Consider the following 19,883-nt stretch of genomic DNA (forward strand, 5'->3'; position numbering starts at 1 on the left):
GACAGCTAGTTGATACCTCTCTCCTTTTTGATTCTCCCTTCCCATTTTTCATCTTTTATTTCAGTTATTTGTCCCCGCCTATTTGGATTATCAGTTGTGATTGTATAAGATTGGGTTCCTTTATTCTGACCTTGTCTGACCATCTTCTTGTTGCCTTCTTTCATTGTTGTGACTTTTCTTTTTTCTGTACTCCTTTGAGTTTCTTTGTTAGAAATCAGCCTCACCTCCTGATATTCAGACCTAACTTATTATTTTTGTTTCCCTTAGCCCTTGCCTTGTGTCTAGTGAATACATAACTCCCATAAATGTTCTGAGCATCATCATTGCAGACAATACTGCTATGTTTCTCTACAAGAGGTTAGAGTAACTGCACTCTCAGTCAGCACACACTCATTGCAGCTATATTATTAATAAAGTTGCTACTGTGAGAGAGACCCCCTGAAAGATCAGCACCTCTATTCTGGACTGGTCCGACTATCTTTTTTCTTACCTTGGTAGTGGTCAAGATATACAATTTTTATTTTCTGGAATTTATCTCATGGATTTGCAGTAGCAAGCAAGGAGCCCCCGGTGGCACAACCTTGTGCCAGCAGGACTTCTAACGGAGAGAGTCAGCTCCAGCTCCCCATACAGGGACATGAGGGAAGCCTCCCACAAGGATGGTAAAACAAACATCCAGGTGTCTTCTGGGCAACGTCCTTCCAGACAGCCAATTCTCTCACAGCAGAAGTGACTTGCAGTTTCTCTAGTCTCTCCTGACATGAAAGAAAAATAGCAAGCAGAAAGTAGTATAGTAGTATGTTAGCTTGCTACTGCTACTGATTCGCTCTGGATGTGGAAACCTCAATTCATATATTCTGTACTAAAAAGCATCAGTGGAGATCCTGACAAATAATGCAGGCTACTGAAAGAAGGAACACTTTTATTCCCATTCAACTATCACCTGCTCATCCCACTTTCACATTTTTCTCTCTCAATGTTTCCTAAAAGGGTGACAAACAGACAACTGGTCTAATGCAATAAAAAGCCCATGCCTATCTCATTATTACATTTCAGAACTGCACCCCATCCCCGGCATGCATCTTTCCTTAATTAGATGTCAGAATGTCTGGACTTGGGAATGGCTTCACAGATGCCCTGCAAGCACTTGCTCTGGAGGCTGTAATTTAGTTTGCTGACTTCTTCATAAAGTCTCCCTCACTACACAGGCTTGTTCTCTACAAGATCAACCTATTAAAGCTGTGTTATGCCAGTGCAGCAAAACTGATACAGACCAAGGTGAAAAACTGTGACTACCCACTAGCAGGAGAGTGGTTAAAAAAAGAACCATCATCAGCTTTGCTCACCCCACATCTTGGCACCAGAGATTCCCTAGCTTCACTGCATCATTTATGGGAGGCATCAAGGTTATATTTTCTTTAGAATGATGCTGGAAAATTCTCAGTACTAACTAGTTGCCTGGCTACAAAGACTTTCCATGTGCTCAAAAGCTACAGTTGGCTCCATCTCCCAACATATGTATTATCTTGCATGTACATGCAATGAAACCCCATGTGTGTCATCATCACACAAGGGTAAGCTATTTATGGGTTTATCAGAACCTACATAGGAGCAGGGATTTGCTTCTAGACATTTGCATTCATTTATAAATGAAATAGAATATAGTCTTTTTTATTTATTTAAATTTTCCAGCAATTTAAACAGTGTGGCCCTCCAGAGAATGTTGGAGGGCAGGTACCGCCGGGCCAGGCAGGCATGAGATATTGATCAAATGTGTTCTGTTGCTGAACCTAAGCAAGAACCTAAGTAAGATCATGCTTGGTTGGTAGGTGGAAAGAGAAACATCAAGAAATACCAAATGCTACATGTTATATTCAGAGGAATACAATGGCAAAGCATTTCTGAGTAATAATGTCTTAGAGAAAACTTGATGAAATTCATGGGGTCACCATAAATTAACAGGTAACCTGAAGGCAACTCCTTCTGTTTGTTATGTTGGTCTTATAAGTTACTTCCAGTCAACCCCAGTATCCCATGGCCAGTGAGCATTCGATGTCCCTATAGTACCTTTTTCAGTGGGGATGCCCTCATTTTAAAAAACCTAACTATTTTGTTACTTCTGCAAAAGGGACTTTAATCACATTAATTCCTACATTTCTTTTGTGCACAGACAGTATTATCTTAATTCTATAAAGATCTATGCTCCAAGAATGAATTTGCTATTAGTATATTGGATAGTGGTTGGTTTTTCTTACCTCCTCTTCTTTCAAACTTTTGCATTATTTCTGTGGTCTCATACTCATGTTTCCTCACTTTCTGACTCTCCTATCTCATTACTCTCCAATAGGTGCCTGATGCCATTCTCAAGTGCCAACGTGCTGGTATTACTGTTCGGATGGTGACAGGTGACAACATCAACACAGCACGCGCCATTGCAACCAAGTGTGGGATTTTGCTGCCTGGGGAGGACTTCTTATGTTTGGAAGGAAAGGAATTCAATCGGCTCATCCGCAATGAGAAAGGAGAGGTGAGATGATTGAGGCCAGTTTAGGTGCTGGTGATATATGTAGAAATAACTAACAATTCCTTGTATTTATGCTATTTCAGGAGCTTTTTAGGCAGTTTTGTCAGCTATAGAAGAGATTTTCCAGTTTTAAAAATACTCAAAACTAGAAGGCAGTTAGAGAAGGACTTCTTTAGCTCATAGCGTCTTTCAACACATGATATATTTACTTTTAGCCTCCTAATGTAGATGTAGGGTAATGTCACTAACTGGTTATTAATGGTGAGATGTATTTGTCACACTAAACTGGCTTGTTCACTCAGTGGTCTTCTGATGCTGTGAGATCTGTAGAACTGTTGGATTCTCTTCAAGGAGAAAGGCAGGCTGCAAATTCAAATGTATTGATAAAGGAATAATTTATCCCTGTGAGAAAATGTTGTTGCCACCCCTTTTAAGTCATTACATTCAATTGAACTCTTCTTAGGTAAAGAGCCTTCACTTGTGGGTTGGTTCTCAGAGCCTTTTGATCCTTCTCTTTGGAGAGGTGGAGGTTCTGAAGTTCTGGAATAGGGTCAACCTAATTTGTTTTCTTGTGGTTTTGTCCTGCAGGTGGAACAAGAGCAGCTGGATAAGATCTGGCCCAAGCTACGGGTCTTGGCACGTTCTTCACCTACAGATAAACACACACTTGTGAAAGGTATGGTCAATGGAATGAAGGGAAGTAGGCTTCCAGGAAAATGTCCCTAAGGAAGTAAAAGTGGGAGAAATAAGTGAAAACAGAATGTCTATTAGGAACTGACAGACTTCCTTAGTAAAGGGGAAGGCTTGCTGTTTGCACAGCCAAAGCCATTGGCATAACATATTTGTTTTAGACATATCTATTATGTCTTCCCAAATTTCAGACAGAAATACCAGGGGCAGCTTACCATTTTAAATGATAAGCAGTCTAAATTAATAATGAAAACGGAACACAAATTTGGAGAAACAGCACTGACAGATCAAAACCTTGGCAAAATATTAAGTCACAGTTCAATGCAGCAATGCCAAAAGGAAACAACAAATTTTCTGAGGTTGCCAGGAGTTGTATAGTCTGATCATCACAACAGAAATGGTCTCTTTGCACATCACTGCCAGCTGTATCTAATAAGGTAATGGAATGTACAGAAGGGTTTCACAAATTATTTTCATAGATGGGCAGAGAGACAGACATAAAAGTATCAATGTCCTGAGTTCTTTTGGATTTTTAAGATGTCGTTACTTGAATTACATCCAGAAATGGACCTGCTGCCTTCTAGATTCTTTGCTGCTTGACAGATATATGTGCTTTTGCTCTGCTGATACTTAGCTGATTTTTCAGGAATTATTGACAGTACCATTGCTGAACAAAGGCAGGTGGTGGCCGTGACCGGAGATGGCACTAATGATGGCCCAGCCTTGAAGAAAGCAGATGTTGGATTTGCTATGGTATGTATGGATTTATAGTTTACAGGGCTGTGCTAACCCCACCATCTCAAAAGAAGTGTGTGGGCATAAGGATTTGTCTTTCTGTGTCTTGACTTCCTAGAGCCATTAGCCATTGGCTTAAGCTACTGGAGAAAAGAGGGTAGATGAGTGGGTGTGCGTTCAGTGTTTAAGCTCTATTTTTATTCTGCTCTATTTTCTGTTTCATTTTTTTTGCACTTTGCAGAAGTCAGAAATATTACAGCTCAGGACAGAATCTCACAATCCCTGAGCTCACTAGGACACAGCAGGCGAGCATTAGGGAAAATTGGTCACCACAGGGTACCTGCTTAATTCTTCTGAAGCTTGCTGAGATTGTTCTGGCAATGGCAGATTCTGTAGTCATTGACTGCCACCATGTGTCGATAACTGGGGTTTGCAATAAGCCTAATTGCATCTGCTGTCATGGTTCTTCACTAAGGAAGAAGAGCAGAGAATTACTGGCTAACTTTTGTGTAATACAATTTGGATTTAGAAGATGCAAGAAATGAAAATAATGAAATCGTTTACATCAATTGAATGTGTTATTTCTCAAATTATCATTTTGTTCAGTCAGTTGGACCTTCTGCCATACCAGAAAATGTATGAGATCATCTGAATTATTCATTCTGCAGTGTTGTTGTCTCATACAGAAAAAGAATGGTTGCTGTTTGAGTTGCATCTTATCTCTGTAGAAAACCAACCAAAACAACATTAAAATCAGCCGCCATATGACACCTTTGTGACTTTTTCTTCCTCCTTTTCCTCTAACTCAGGGCATTGCTGGCACAGATGTGGCTAAAGAGGCCTCAGACATCATCCTGACAGATGACAATTTTACAAGCATCGTCAAGGCAGTGATGTGGGGTCGCAATGTATATGACAGCATCTCCAAATTCCTGCAGTTCCAACTCACGGTCAATGTAGTAGCTGTGATTGTGGCTTTCACGGGTGCTTGTATCACACAGGTAACATCAACTGAAGAGAAGGGGATTTTCTCTGTGGGTCAGTGCTAAGAGTCATGAGGCTGTTTTAAAAGCAATTTTCTCAATTTGATTTCATGCTATGAAGACATTGTGGGTTTAGCAAGTTTAGGGCCTTAGTCTAAGAACATCAAAATTGTGATATAAAAATTCTTAAATGGATTTTACTAGATTAAAAGATGATTTCGTTGCTGGGCTGGGTTCATCTAATCTATTGCTTCAGCTGTCAACATCTGGATGCCTTGAGCACTGGAGTGGACAACTATTCAGCTTCCAGGGCTAGATAAAGCTCCCACTGAAATTCAAAGGCCACGTCATCTCTGCTATATTAAACATACCCCTTTTCAAAATTATTGTTACATTATTTAAAATATTTTTGCTCAAGTTATTGTTCTCATTTTGCTTTAAAATTGCTCCACATGTCTTGAAAGAATGTGAAGGCACTGAACAAAACCAGTATTCATTAATGTTTCCCACAGTCCCCATGGGCTATGCTTTCTTCACCCCCTTCCCTCCCAAGTAACAACCAGAACTTATCAAAATTGAGGTCCCATTTTTGTCCTCAGCCTCCGGTAACCAATCGTCAAATGACATTTATGATGAAAGCACTATATCATTATTTTGTTTTGGCCAGTGGTCTGCAGTGACTACCCTCTTTCTACATTATGATAATGCTAATAAATACATGACTTGGGAAATGTTATTTTGATTAAATGCAAATTGGGATTCTGAAAATGATTTAGAACTGGAGCCTTCTACTTGCAGAAAAGATATTTGGGAGACGTGATCTTTAGCTGAACAACCCACTGAGTCTAAATATTTAGTAGTTAGCAGTATTAGCTTAATATTTGACTTTATAGTGACCATCCCTGTATTATTTTAACAGCCCTTATTGTCCTTGAACTTAGTACCTATCAGTTCCACATTAAGGAAGCTATGAAATAGGAGTAGGCTGAAGTAAAGAAAGTACAGATTTTATCTACTTCCAACCCCTTGAATCTTCCATCTTTTTTAAAATTCAGAGTCTTCCAGTACCCTGTAGATTAAGAGATGAACGAGTTTTTGAGGGGGCTGAATTGCCAAGGAAGAAAAGCCTCTGAAGTCTATTAAAGGGGGCATGTGGAGTGGACACAAGGCATAATCTATTCTAAGCATTCTTCTGTCTTTGCAGGATTCCCCTCTGAAGGCTGTCCAGATGCTATGGGTCAACTTGATCATGGATACCTTTGCCTCATTAGCCCTTGCCACAGAACCCCCATCGGAGTCCTTGCTCCTGCGCAAGCCATATGGCCGTAACAAGCCTCTCATTTCCCGCACCATGATGAAGAACATCCTGGGGCATGCAGTCTACCAACTCACCATTATCTTTACACTACTTTTTGCAGGTAAGTGTCATAGGAAGGGAAGTGTTGCCTTTAGCAGAAAATGGATAGAATCAAAAAAAAAAAGTAACTTGGAAGTCTAGGTTCCAAGTCCTTTCTTTCCTGCTGTTTACTGTACTTTAATTTACTTATTTGTTGAAGTATTTGTAACTTTCTACTCCCATCAAATGCAGGCTTCCAAGGAAGTAATCATCCATTAGTTTACTCATCAGCAGCAGTAGCATGATCTTATGTACAGCCTACCTTTTCCCCAGCTCTGGGACTCAAGGCAGCTTACAAAAATTAAAAGAGAAATTCACAGCACTGAAACAGAAATACAAAAATTGAGCATATATTAACTTAGAAATGTAATTGAAAGCAATTTTTAAAAATTCATTAATATCTCCTTGGCAGCTGCTAGTTGAGTAATGAAGCATATGGGCAGATAATCAACCAAGTTTTCTTTGCCAGAACCTTTAGTAAAATGAGATTCTAACATCTTCACAGTTGTCTTGTCTTTAGTAATAGAGAATGTTAGGAACAGGTGAGTAAAATGTGTACCTTTAGTTTCTTTGGAATCAGCAAAGTAATGTCATTCCAATCAGCTGAATATCTCTAAAAGTACACTCACTGTATAAGAGGGCATTGAATCATTGAATTAAAAAAGTTAAAAACTACATGTTACTATACATGTATTGGAATCTAGGATATTTGTAGAATTTGTCCTGAAAATAACCTCAAGAACAAATATTTCAACTGCATATCTTGTTGAATATGGAATCATGGAATCATAGAGTTGGAAGAGACCACATGGATGGTGTGGTCCTGAAGCATCCCAGTTAATTCAGTGTGTCTTTAAAATTCTTGTACAACTTACTTTGGCTTCACTTTTGAACCACACATTGTTTAAAGGGAGGAACCATTATTAGTTTCAACCAAACATTTTTTCCATTGGAAGCCAGATTGTACTTATTTAAACTGAGCTTTTCCTCTCCAACTGAGCAGTGGGCAAGAGAGTGACAGAGACAACCTCAGGATCACTGCATTTCTTTTTCCTGTGTGGACCTTTAAACTTCTAAATAAAAGGCAGAGATTCCACAGAGACACAACTTCACCCATGTAAAAAATAGCAATAAGACACCAACTCTTCCCCAAGATGTTACTTGGAGATGCTGTGTCTCTATGGATTTTTTGCCTGTTTGCATAGCTCTATAAAAACACAGTGCATGAGCCGAAGTATGGAATGCAAGATACTTTTGCTATTATCTTCAGGAATTGTGTTCTATATAGTATTATATAATCACATCATAAATGCTGCTATTTGCAGATGGAAGAAAAGTTTTTTTTATTTTTCTTCTTTTTTATAGGTGAGAAGTTCTTTGATATCGACAGTGGCCGGAATACTCCACTTCACTCCCCACCGACTGAGCACTACACCATTGTCTTCAACACTTTTGTCATGATGCAGCTTTTCAACGAGATCAATGCTCGCAAAATCCATGGTGAGAGGAATGTATTTGAGGCCATTTTCCGGAACCCCATCTTCTGCACAGTGGTGCTAGGAACCTTTGTTTCTCAGGTAAATGAAATGGATGAAAGGGACAGGGGCAGAAGCTATGAAAGGCATGATCAAACCTGAATAAGAGGAGAGACAATGAAAGAGGGGAAAATCTACCAAACTTTCTTGTTAGACACCGTTGTTGTACTGTGGTGTTAACTGAATACCATCAGTTCTCACAAGATGACAACAATACCTATTTCACAAGAGTATATCACAGCAGGAATATATGCTTGGATATTAAGGTTCATCATGCTCTTTGTGCATCAGACATACTAGTGATATACGTGTGCAAAGTCACATTAAAAAATCTTGTTTTAGAATTCTTGTTTTAAGCCTGAGCAATCTAGGAGAAAACCCTCCTTTCTTACAATGCAGTTCTTCTTTGAATGCCATGTAAGCCATCTCACCATGGAAATTGAGGTAATTCAGTTCCAACTGAAATCTTGGAATTGTTCTGCCTCATCATGTGGAGACCTGCACTGCTCAACATGGAGTTTTTATGTCACTACTTGGTCCCATTTTGTAAGTGGTGTCTTATTTGAGGGCTCTGGTTTCTCATTCTCCTCTCTCAGGACAATATTAAAATTTCTGTTATGTCTGAAGTCAGAAAGTTTAGTGGTCTTGTCCTTTTGACTCTAATTTGAACTACCACATAGACAACAGCTTTGGTCTTCTCTAGCCCATCCATCAAAAATAGTCTCTATGCTTATTATCAGTAAATCATAACTTGACTTGCCTGTGTTTCATCCACTTAATCTAATATAAACGTGTTATAAAGGACAGGTATTCCAGGATTGGTGTTCAATAAAAACTTTTTTGCTGCATTAATGAGGGACACACAGATTTTTTTCCCTGAATTACATCGGACTGTTTTGAAAACATTTTTAACACATTGCGAGACATGACTTTCCTTTTTACATGTGGTTCTAAAAAGCCTTTCCTTCTTGTAGCTGTTGATTCAGCAAGACGTGCCAGTAAGTGTTGTGTTCTGTAGATGGAACATTTCATAAGGGCAAAGATGTCCCGAGATAAGAGGGTTTTGGTCCTATCTTGAATATTCCAATTTTTAAAATGAAGCAATATATAGTTTGTCCTCTCCTCTCCCCCCCCCCTCCTCGCCCCCACACACACATTCCTATTTCCAGCAGAAAAATCACTTTATCTTTTGGATCTCAGAAGGTCCTTGGCCATTTATAAAAATCAGACACAATCATTTCGTAAATCAATGCACTTTTTTGTTTCATACCAAGAACCTCCTGGGTTTCTTAATTTGTCCTGCCATGTGTTTTTACAAGGATTGCACAGTCTAATCATTTATATCACTTAATAAAAGTACCTTCTCCTGACTCACTGCAACCTCATGCTACTAGAGCTGTAGATAGAAGCATTCTTATCCCCATCATCTATTAAGCAGCAATATTATTCAAGATATTAACCTTTGGGTAACATTATAAACTCGACATGAACTTAAACTAGTGCTTAATTTGGCATAGTGATGTTATTGTCAGAATCAACTGTGAGGCACATGCCTTCCTCCAGTTGAACATGTATTCACCCATGTGTGTAACATACAGAGACACGATGAAATAGGACAGTTACTGTTCAGGCAGTTATTTCTGCATTCATACAACCCACTGTAATGGCTCCTTCTAATTTCCAAGATTCATGCATTGGTCCTGAAGAACTAAGAGGCTTGCTGGTCTTCTCCCAAGCTTTTCTATTAATCTCTGTGCAGAACTGAAAGAAGGAAACATAATTCCTTCCATAAAAGAACTTACTTTTCCAGGCCCATAAATCTTCACTTACAAAGGAACAGATCTGTTTATCTCCAGGTTACTTCAAGAAGAAACTCAGATACGTGGTAGGTGGGTACACCAATCTGTTGTCGGGGAGCCACCCTCAACTCTGAAGTTTCTTTTACATAGAAAACTCTGGCAGGAAGGGTGATGTGCTCTCTCAGGATGATTGAGTAGAGGAAAAAATAGCTGAGGACAGATTCTTCCCCCATGACACTTCTCCTACTGGCAAATAGTATGGACTCTCTCCATCTGTCCTTCCCAGATGAAAACCAGCTCACTGCAGTAGCTAAGACAACCAAGCCATCTGCTATTACTTCATCTTTTCCTGAAGCTCTGCTTTCTGCTGCAGCAGTTCTATTTCTATCAGGCTTCAGTGACATTATTTGCAAGGAATTAGCCAAATCACCTCAACTAAAATCTCTTCATTATTTTTGTGGTAAATCTTACCACTGACCAGATGTTCAAGTATGACACTGAGCTACCTTTAAGATAGCTACATCCCAGTTGCAGCTCTTATGTCTAAGAGAAGTATTGCCTTCATGCTTTTTGAGATTCCCTGAAAACCAAAGTAACCTAAGAGCAGAAGTTGCCCTACATTTTGTGACTCTTCTTAGCTTCAATTCTGTCTCTATTATAATTGGTCAGCATTCACCTGAGGATTGGAGTAGAATTGTCTCAGTAAGAAAACTGAGGATATAGTAAAGCTTTTCTATGAGTAATTTTATAAGCTCCTTCAAGCATGAAACTAAATTCCATGTCTTCACTGGAGTTGTGGAGAAATGTCCAATAAAAGGCAAGCCTGACCACTGTCATTTCATCTGATCTACTATTCCTATTGTATTGTATTGTATTCCTTGGCCAACTTTTGGAGACTGTCCTTATAAAAACCAAGTAAAAGACGAAAGGTCTGATGTTTTAGACACAGGTTTAGACTCTAACAAGGAAAAGATCCCCCCCTTCATTTTAATACTGGAAATATGGTAAAACCAGTCTCAAGTAGAAAACAGATGTGGTAATATTAGCAATATTAATGCTCTCCTCTTGATCTTTTAAAAAAAATGATTAGCATTTATCTCCTGTGAAAACAGAATCCTTTTGTGATGAAATTAGAATCAAAACCAAGAACCCAAGGAGCTCCTGAACTTTATACCAAATATAGATCTGACAGAAAAGAAAATGGTCATGCAGAGTTTCCAGTGTGATGTGGTTTTAAAGGATCTTTGTGCCCATTTTTCTTCCAAGTAGGGCATGCTCTAAGAACCAGAAATACAAGACACAGAAAAGAAAGTTTTGGTAGTATATTGAGTTCAGAGGCCTGTAAAAGTCCGTGAGAACATGTGTGGGCAACCACAGAGGGTGCTGAGGCCAATTTTCTGCCCCGAGACTCCTAGGATCGCCAACTGTAAACAGAGATTTCTTTTTCTTTCTTTTTCTTTTTTTTGAAATAAAGAGACTTTCTTGATATTGAACACTACTTGAGAAGAGTAACCAAATGTTGGCAAAGCTTCTTTTTTAATTTCATAACATTAGTAGGTATTGTTTACATGATTCAAGACTGATATATGTTTTTAAATATGTGAGTGTGTGTGTGTGTATATATATATATATATATATACACAGAGAGAGAGAGACACCATATTTACTTGAGTCTAATGTGCCATTGAATCTAATGCACATCTCAATTTTCAAAACCCTGAAACCAAAAGAAAAAAATTGCTGACCAATGTAATTTGCAGAAGCAAAAGATGCATTCTTAGTAATATGGCAATTAAGTTGCTACTTGCTTAGAATTCTTTCTTTAAAAACAAAAGTGTTAGAGCACCAAAGCTTCCAGCAATTGAAAAGAAAACCTTGGGGTGTGTCTATGCCGTAGAATGAATTCACTTTAACTACCTTGGTTCAATGCTATGGGGTCATGGCAGAGGTGTAGTTTTACAAGGCTTTGAGCCTGCTCTGTTGAAGAGTGTGGATGCCTCACCAAATTACAAATCCCAGCGTGGCATAGCATTGATATATGACAATTAAATAGTAGACAAGACCTCTCAAATAAGAGCTCCAGGTGCTCCTGAAGCAGCTTACCTTATTGCTTTGACTCAGGAATAAGATTATTGTATTATGCGACTCTAATGCACACCCTAATTTTGGCAAGGTGATTTACCCAAAAAAGATGAGCATTAGATTTGAGTAAATACAGTATATCCAGTGTATGCCATGCCTTGACTGATGCAGGCTCTGCACAAATGTAGCTAACTAGTTATTGCCTTGGATAATTCGTTGAGCTAGTCTGCCTTTCCATGGACTGATCTCTCTACATAATGATGCCTGTATGGCTTTGGATGATGGGAGTTGGATTCAATCCCATCTGGAGGGCACCAGTCTGGAGAAGACTGGCTTGAGGAATTTGTTCAGGGTCCATGTTTCAGAAGGAATGATTGTATGAAAAGTCACACACCTACTGAATTTTGCTTTTTCATACCACTGTTGAAATTGCAGTAACATCTTTCTTTTGTTTTTTAACTCATTCACCCTAGTAATTATTCTTTCTTTAACTGTAGTTTTACTGATGCCTTCCTGACAATGCTTTTCCCTGAATGTGCTTTTTCTCTTTATTTTCTTACATTATAGATCATCATTGTGGAATTTGGTGGAAAACCATTCAGCTGCTCTGGGCTCACCTTGAGTCAGTGGTTCTGGTGTATTTTCATTGGTGTTGGAGAGCTTCTTTGGGGGCAGGTAAGCACTTGCAACTGGGAAAAGACTTAAATCTTCATCCTTCCAGATTTCTGACAAGAAAATATGTGCACACTGAAGAGTTCAGAGGATGACTTTATCCATTCTCCCTGCTACAGAACCATGTCTGACAACTGCTATTAGTTGCCTATGGATGTATGGTCTGGCATGAAAAGGGCCAGTTATATTGGGGGGAGGGGGGATTCTTGTACAAAGAGGTTTGATATCTCCTGGCACAATGACTCTAAAGCATACACAGGAAGTTATAACAGGTATAAGAGGAAGTTGTTTCTGCTATATATCATCAAGAGTATCACTATTAAAAACTTGAATGAATACACCTACTTACTTCCAAGAAGATGAGTTTAACTAGGATAGTCAAAACTTGGGCTTTATAACAGAAGTTAGCCAGTTTTGTGCTGTTAGCTTATTTAACTGAGTAAGCATGGGAATCCAGCATGACCTGTAGTATGGCATGTGCTCATTCATAAGTAATTTTGTCTCATTTATCAATTAATCTAAAATATTTTAAAACATACACACACCACAGTATTTGAATGCACTTCTTCATAAATGCAAATATATCCATATGCATTTTGGTATTTTTTGAACTGAAAATTGTAATGCAATGTTTTTACAAGTTAATGGTTCATTTAAAAATACGTTACAAACAGAAGCTTTGAGAATCTGTCTTTTAATGGAATAACTAAACAGCACTGAAAATGCATTAACCCCATTGTGATCTCTAATCCCGTGGAATTGCATGCTACTGTATAAAAAAGAAAAAGATAATTCTATTTCATTCTTTTTTCCTTTCAGGCATGTCACATTTTTACCACTTCATTCTGTCAGACAGCCATAATTGTTATATTTCCCAGTCTTTCTTTTCTCCCTTCTTTTGAAAATATAACTTATTATAGACATAGATGCACATGTGATATAAGCAATGAATAAAAAAAGTGTTTAGGACAAATATATCATCATGAATACTACAACTTCTCACTGTACATAGTGTGTGAATAGGCTAACAAGAGTCTATGGCGTTGAAAGGTAACATTTCCATAGGTGATGTACACAAATCAGTGCACAATCTTTTGTGTGCACACTCACACAGACAGATTTGCCTCTCTTTAAGATAGAAGAAATCAGTGAATAGAGAATTTAGGGAGATAGGGTGGATCTGAATGAGGATGGGACGTCTGTATGAATACCAGGGATCCCACTTTATTGATATATAGAAAACAAATTAGAAAAACAGGTTGGAATAGTTACACAATGTATGCCTCAATTTCTAAATACATTGCACAATAATGAACTGCCTCGAAAACTAATGATTAAAAATATTCTTCCTTACCACTAATTTCAACTGTGGTTTTAAATATGTAAAATGAATTCCCACTGGGGAAAAACATATAAATCATGCATCATGTATGTGATATAAATTGTAGTCATATTGATTTTTTTAATTAAATAAAATATGTTCTGACATTTGAGAGCCTGGTAAGAGACAGAATATAAAAGAATTCAGTAAATGAGTAAACAGAGATCATCATCATGATGTATAGTGCACAGTTAGGATGACATGGTCTAAATGTACGGAAGGACTGTTTGGGATTATGGTAATGGCGTGACATACGAGGAAACGGAGAAGCAAGATCACACAAACCCCATAGCAAAGAGGAACTAATCTTGGGTTTCTCATTTCTTTATAGTTGATCTGCACTGTTCCAACCAGTCAACTGAAATTCCTGAAGGAGGCAGGACATGGCATTACCAAGGAGGACATGGCAGATGAAGAGTTGCCTGAGGGTCTAGATGAAATTGACCATGCTGAAATGGAACTTCGACGGGGACAGATTCTGTGGTTCCGAGGCCTCAACAGAATACAGACTCAGGTAAAGTGCTCATTCCTTCTCTCCTATGGGGCATGAATTGCTATTAACAGTTTATCTGTTGGCTGAATGGGATCCCATTCTAATGGGGGTCAGAGCTGCTTGCCCTGAAGAGGAATATAATATTCATGCTGCCAGAGGGTCTGGGGGGTCACATAGCTTGACCCAGTAGCCTTTGTGCAGGTGCAGCTGGACAGATGCAGACAGCTGATGAATTTCTGTAAGCATCCCTGATTGTTTCTTAATTGAACCCCCTCACTCCTTATGAACAGTAAAAGATGGGGAGGGATACCATTTCATGTCAAATTTCTCTCCTTGCATCTTCCAAATTATGCCTGGTTTCCAAAAAAATATTTGAGCTCTATTTTCCAATCTGCAGAATTTCTTAAGATTCACTTGGTTTGCCTCCAGGTCATTTGGAGCCAAAGGAAACTCTAGAAAGAGAAAATCCATTTGCTCTGGCACAAAATTTCTATGTAGATCTTTGCCCCTATTATCACAGCCTTTAACATTGAAACTGGATTATACTATTCCTTGTGGAGGACATTGCAAAGGGGAAGAACAAGCTGCTAGGGATCAAGGGAAACTATTGGGCAGTTTATGTTATGGTCAAAGGGAAGTAGTCTCCCAAAACTTATTTATTTCTTATGGAAGAACCAACACACAGGTATGCCTGCTAACAAAGATTTCAAATGGTTTGAATAAATTCTGTTTGCTCAGGAAAGGCTTAATCTTGAATAATCCAGATGAAGGCAATGTTAACACGAATCATTTCTTACAGAGGTGTGTGGGTACTAGGGTCAATTATGTATGCTGATGGATATGAATCTCATATTATCAAATCCTAGTTTTCCTACTTACATCAACTTTTGCTTCAAAGATAATAAAATGAATTTTGGCAAATGCCAACTTGGCACACTTTCAGTAGTTTTTTGTGCTTACCCTGAAATGCCAGTCAACTTCCTAAATATCAGGTTTGTAGAGTTGTCTGACCTGAAATTGCCTACGATGAGAACAGCAACAGAATAACTGGAAAAAGAACAGCCTAGTTGTGAACCATTCATCTGTACAATCACAAACCTTCCTGGCTGTTTGGATTGTAGCTTGGTTCTTTTAGAAAAGTAAAAGGAAGCTTAGTGGGACAAGGGCAGGACTTGTTCTTCACTTTTGTGACATTCTCTTATTGAGGGCTATACAAGTGGAATTCAAAAGAGAACAAGCCAAAGGGACATTACACAGTGCTTCTGAGATTCGATGTTCCATTCCTGAAGCTGAGCTTATAATGCCTGCCAGACAACGAGATATAGTAAAAACAAAAAGCTGCTTGCTTCGGAGAATGGGGAAATCCAATTTATTATAAAATCATCTGTTAATTTGAAAGCTGACGGGAACATCCTGGTCTTTAAAACCTATTTAAAAACAGACAGATAACAAGGTAGGCATAATTCCCATTATAGGATATGTACCCTATCTCTTGTGACTACCAACCTAATAGATGTTACTGGCAGGCAAATGATCTCTCTGTTGCCAATTTATGACCCAGCCAGATATATCGAGACACAGGTCACCTTTCCAGTAACTTGGTCCTAAGCTTTGATTCTTATCTGAGATCAATGATTACATTTTATCACTGAGACTGCTTTAGCAACTGATGGCACCTTGTATTATCATTATCACTGTTATTATTTTCTTGGACAGTGTAGTTCCCCTTATGGTATGAAACCTGAGCAAAAGTTTTTTACTTTTGAAAAAGTAGAAATTAGAATCATTAAGTCATTTCAAACTGACCTCATAGAAGAGAGTATACATTGTGATGTCAGTCTTCCCAGCATACAAGATTGATACAAGACCACATCATTCACCCGTGCATGCACACACACACACACACACACACACACACACATTCATCACTTGATTGCTTTTTAAAACTGTAGAGCATGCATTTGCTATTACCCACCTTCATTGGTTTTGCTTTGCATCCTCTCAGGTTCTAGATTTTTTAAAAGAAAAATACTAAGCTGATTTTCCCCCCTTGATTTTGGAGCATGAATAGAAACTAATTCCTTACTGAGGTTCTGGTTTTCATTAAAAAAAAAAAGACAACACCCTTCAACCTGTATCAAAATTCATTGGTCTTCTGTGGGGGCTACATTTAAAGTAAACACAAATACATGTAATAAATCTTTTACAAAAGTCAATACAGAAATAAAAATATGATATTGACAAATATCAGTCTAATATTAGATTATATACATACTGTTAATTAAATCAGTAGCCGAAATTCTGGGAGTTATGAATACACACACTCTCCAATAGTCGGACTAATCAGCAATAAACTAAGATGATCTCTTTTTTATTGTTCATACATTTAAATAAATGATCAGAAATGATCAGAACCTTTCAAATGATCAGTTGAAAGGTTACCATGCTGGTCGGACTTTTTGGGTGGAGGGGTCATGTGTGGGGTGGAATGGCCTTACATTAATGGACATCCAGATCTTCACTGAGATGGATCTTAATCTGGTGTCAAAAGATTTCAGCCATAAAATTATTTCCATTTCCTCTCTCATCAGAATTTTTCAATAATTGTTGACTATCTTTTTCAGCACCTAAAACCTGAGATCTGGTGCAAATTGTTGTACAGTACAATCCCTGTATTGGGAGGGATTTATCCACATCTGACACAATATGTGCTCTCGATGCATTTTGTAGGTCCAGTACAAATCTATGGTATTCATGGGCCAGATGCTCTTCATTTCAGTATGGTTCACTATTATCCACAGTTTTGAGTATCCATGCAAAGTAGGGAATGTATCCCCCACAGTTTTTGGGGTCATACTGTAGTTCTTTAAAATGTCTGAGCAAAGAGCACCCATTCTTCTATTTCTTAAATTAGAGAGATGTTCTCCTATTCATTTTTAAAGTCTTGATGTCATTTATTTATGTATTTTAAGCTTATTTTTATTTTTGTGCTGTTTATTTGCAAATGACTATAAGTTAATATATACATTGTGTTTACTTTTAATGTAGCCTTTGAAAAAGGCTAGTTTATTTACAGGCATTGGGCTTTTTTTTGAAGACCATCAATATGTCTTGTGCTGATGCATTTTCTTGATTTTGTCTACTGAAAACATGCTGTAACTACATCAACCTATCCAACTTGCTGTTTTGCGGATGTGTTGGACTTCAAATCCTTCTATTCCTATTGTCTCAGGTTAATGCCTCTTGTCCAACACATCAGGAGAAATTAGCAATCATTTTAGTTTAGGTGTTAACCTCTATGTCAGACTCTAAAAACAAAGAAATAATCTTAAATAAACACTTGTTTGTCACTTGGACACAAGCTGTACGTTACATCTGTAAATTGTAATCTATGCTCTCTTGAGAGTAAATCCCTTTATTGTACATGCTAAAAAGGAAAAAAAGATAGATTTAGACTGATCTCAAGGAAACATGCAAACAAAGACTCAACCACTGAGATAACCAAAGGACGTCTGACAGCCTTTAGTTTTAGGCAACTCTAGTGAGCTGGTTTTATTAAGCTCTGGTGATGTCAGAAATCATCCATACAGGACCACTGTAGCATGTCACTCACTGTCCAGGATGTGTCACTGAAGCAGGTTGTTTTAGGTTCTGGGATACATAAAGACATGGTGAGAAATGTGTATCACTTGGAGAAATGACTGTATTTTGTTTTCATAATCTGAGCTGCTACAAAGGTTTTGTATTGGAAACTGTTCATTGCCAGTGGTGCTCTTCTTTGTATTCCGGACATGGAAGAGAGTGGTAGGTACAGGTAAATACACTCTGATGTTTATAAAATTGCTTTGATTCATAAGACACCCCTTCAAACCAGTATGAAGAGGAAGTGATGGCAATGTCCAATTTGTGAAAGACCAACTACACAATGGAAGGTTTTACATTCTCGCTGACTCAATAATGCTCTCTGCTCCAGCAAGCACTATGCAAACATGACACCACTTGGTGTGTTTTTTTTAACGTGCAGTATTAAACCTCAAAATTTGAAATCAAATGTCCAAGAACTGCAAAGGGGAAATAGATATAGGGCACTTTAAAAAAATCTGCAGAGGTCTCCCCCCCCCCCCCCTTGCATGATCTTAAAGCAGCTATTACCATCTTGATAAGATAACCTCTGTCCTTCCTTTCTTTGTAAGGTGCCTTTCCAGTGGAAAATGTAATTACTCTCTGATAGCTTAGAGAAGCAAGAAGATGAATGATCACAACAGCTTTCCTATGTCTGCCATTACAAATTACAGACATTAAGGCAGAAACTGATCTCCAACTGTAATACTTCTGCATGCTGCTGTGCATTTTCTGCTGTGGGATAAGCTGACCAAGTGCTGTTGTGGTTACTTCTACCTCCTTTCTGTTTTTGTTTTTTTACTTGTTTCCTAATGTCCGAAATGAATGATCTAATATTATTCATGACCCAGTCCTTGGATATAAGCTTGATACATGCCATTCTTTTTAGAACTTCCTGTCTTTGGCCTGAAAATACTATCAAAGACAGTGCTTGCCTCACTGAAGTTTATAAAAGTGCAGATTGCACACTTAGATCACTCAAACTTTCACTTGCATGTACATGTGCCCAGTTTCTCCACTGTGATTTCAAGATGCTTTTATATCAGATTCCCACCATCTAATCTCACCCTACCTGTTGTACATTATTAGGACCTCTCTGCACTTTACAGAAAAAAATGTGACCAAGGAGCATTTACACTCCACACCATTAAAGAGGAAAAATCTTTCTAGAACTGCTTCCTAAAAACTGAGGAATAGTAACATTGAAGTCAACAGAAGATAAAACATGATAGTACATAAATAGAGAGGAGGAAATAGCACTTAAAATTCTTCATTCCAGTAGTTTTCCTGAGATCAATTGACCCCATGATGCTTTTCAATAAATGAAAAGACAGGTCCAAAAGGTTTTGTGTCTGCATGTGGCTACACTGCAAAATATGAACAGTTAATTGGAGAAAAGATGGGAAAAGACTGTAATCTCTTTACTTAATTACTTTACTTTTCAATTAACTGCTGAAAACTGTTTGAAAGGTTTACTGGGTTTTCCTCTTTTGCCTTGACTCTTGTTCCTTACTGTTTGTTCCTGTATCCTATGTCTTCCCAACCTCCCCTTCCATTCTCCTCCTTCCTTCTCCTCTCCTGGTTGTGGGACAAAGCTATCTCACTCTCTGATTCTTTGCAGATGGACGTAGTTTACACATTCCAGACCGGCGCCTCCTCTTTACAGGGAGCCCTCAGGAGACAGCCTTCCATCGTGAGCCAACACCACGATGTAAAAAATGTTTCTAGCCCAACCCATGTAGCTCTTTCCTCCGTCAATTCCACTCCCACCACTTCTGCTGCTGCTGCTGCTGCATCTCCTCCTGCGGGCAGTGAGTGATAGTCTATTCAATGCATGACTTCCTAATAACCATCAAAGGGCACTCGCACAGACTTAACCAAAACTGTTCTCTTTCCCTTTTTCTTTTAACCCATAACTTAGTTCATGAGTTCCTGTCTTGAGAATTGGGAGGAACTGTGGGGAAAACATATA

The 19,883-nt window shown here is 38.4% G+C and overlaps 1 protein-coding gene across 5 annotated transcripts in view; it reads left to right on the forward strand.

The window, feature by feature from the left end:
- ATP2B4 (ATPase plasma membrane Ca2+ transporting 4) overlaps positions 1 to 19,883 on the forward strand; it is a 187,079-nt gene that overhangs the window by 150,328 nt on the left and 16,868 nt on the right. For 2 of the 5 annotated variants that reach the window (XM_060773011.2, XM_060773012.2), the window contains 9 exons: positions 2,348 to 2,527; positions 3,113 to 3,200; positions 3,861 to 3,967; positions 4,759 to 4,950; positions 6,137 to 6,350; positions 7,694 to 7,905; positions 12,312 to 12,419; positions 14,129 to 14,311; positions 19,533 to 19,722. In XM_060773011.2, the coding sequence (XP_060628994.1) occupies positions 2,348 to 2,527; positions 3,113 to 3,200; positions 3,861 to 3,967; positions 4,759 to 4,950; positions 6,137 to 6,350; positions 7,694 to 7,905; positions 12,312 to 12,419; positions 14,129 to 14,311; positions 19,533 to 19,722 (1,474 nt within the window). The remainder of the gene's footprint in view (positions 1 to 2,347; positions 2,528 to 3,112; positions 3,201 to 3,860; positions 3,968 to 4,758; positions 4,951 to 6,136; positions 6,351 to 7,693; positions 7,906 to 12,311; positions 12,420 to 14,128; positions 14,312 to 19,532; positions 19,723 to 19,883) is intronic. The other 3 variants (XM_060773010.2, XM_060773009.2, XM_060773013.2) reach the window with 2 other exon arrangements.

The sequence above is a fragment of the Anolis sagrei genome, chromosome 4 (assembly GCF_037176765.1).
Source record: "Anolis sagrei isolate rAnoSag1 chromosome 4, rAnoSag1.mat, whole genome shotgun sequence".
In the NCBI taxonomy this organism is placed as follows: Eukaryota; Metazoa; Chordata; class Lepidosauria; order Squamata; family Dactyloidae; genus Anolis; species Anolis sagrei.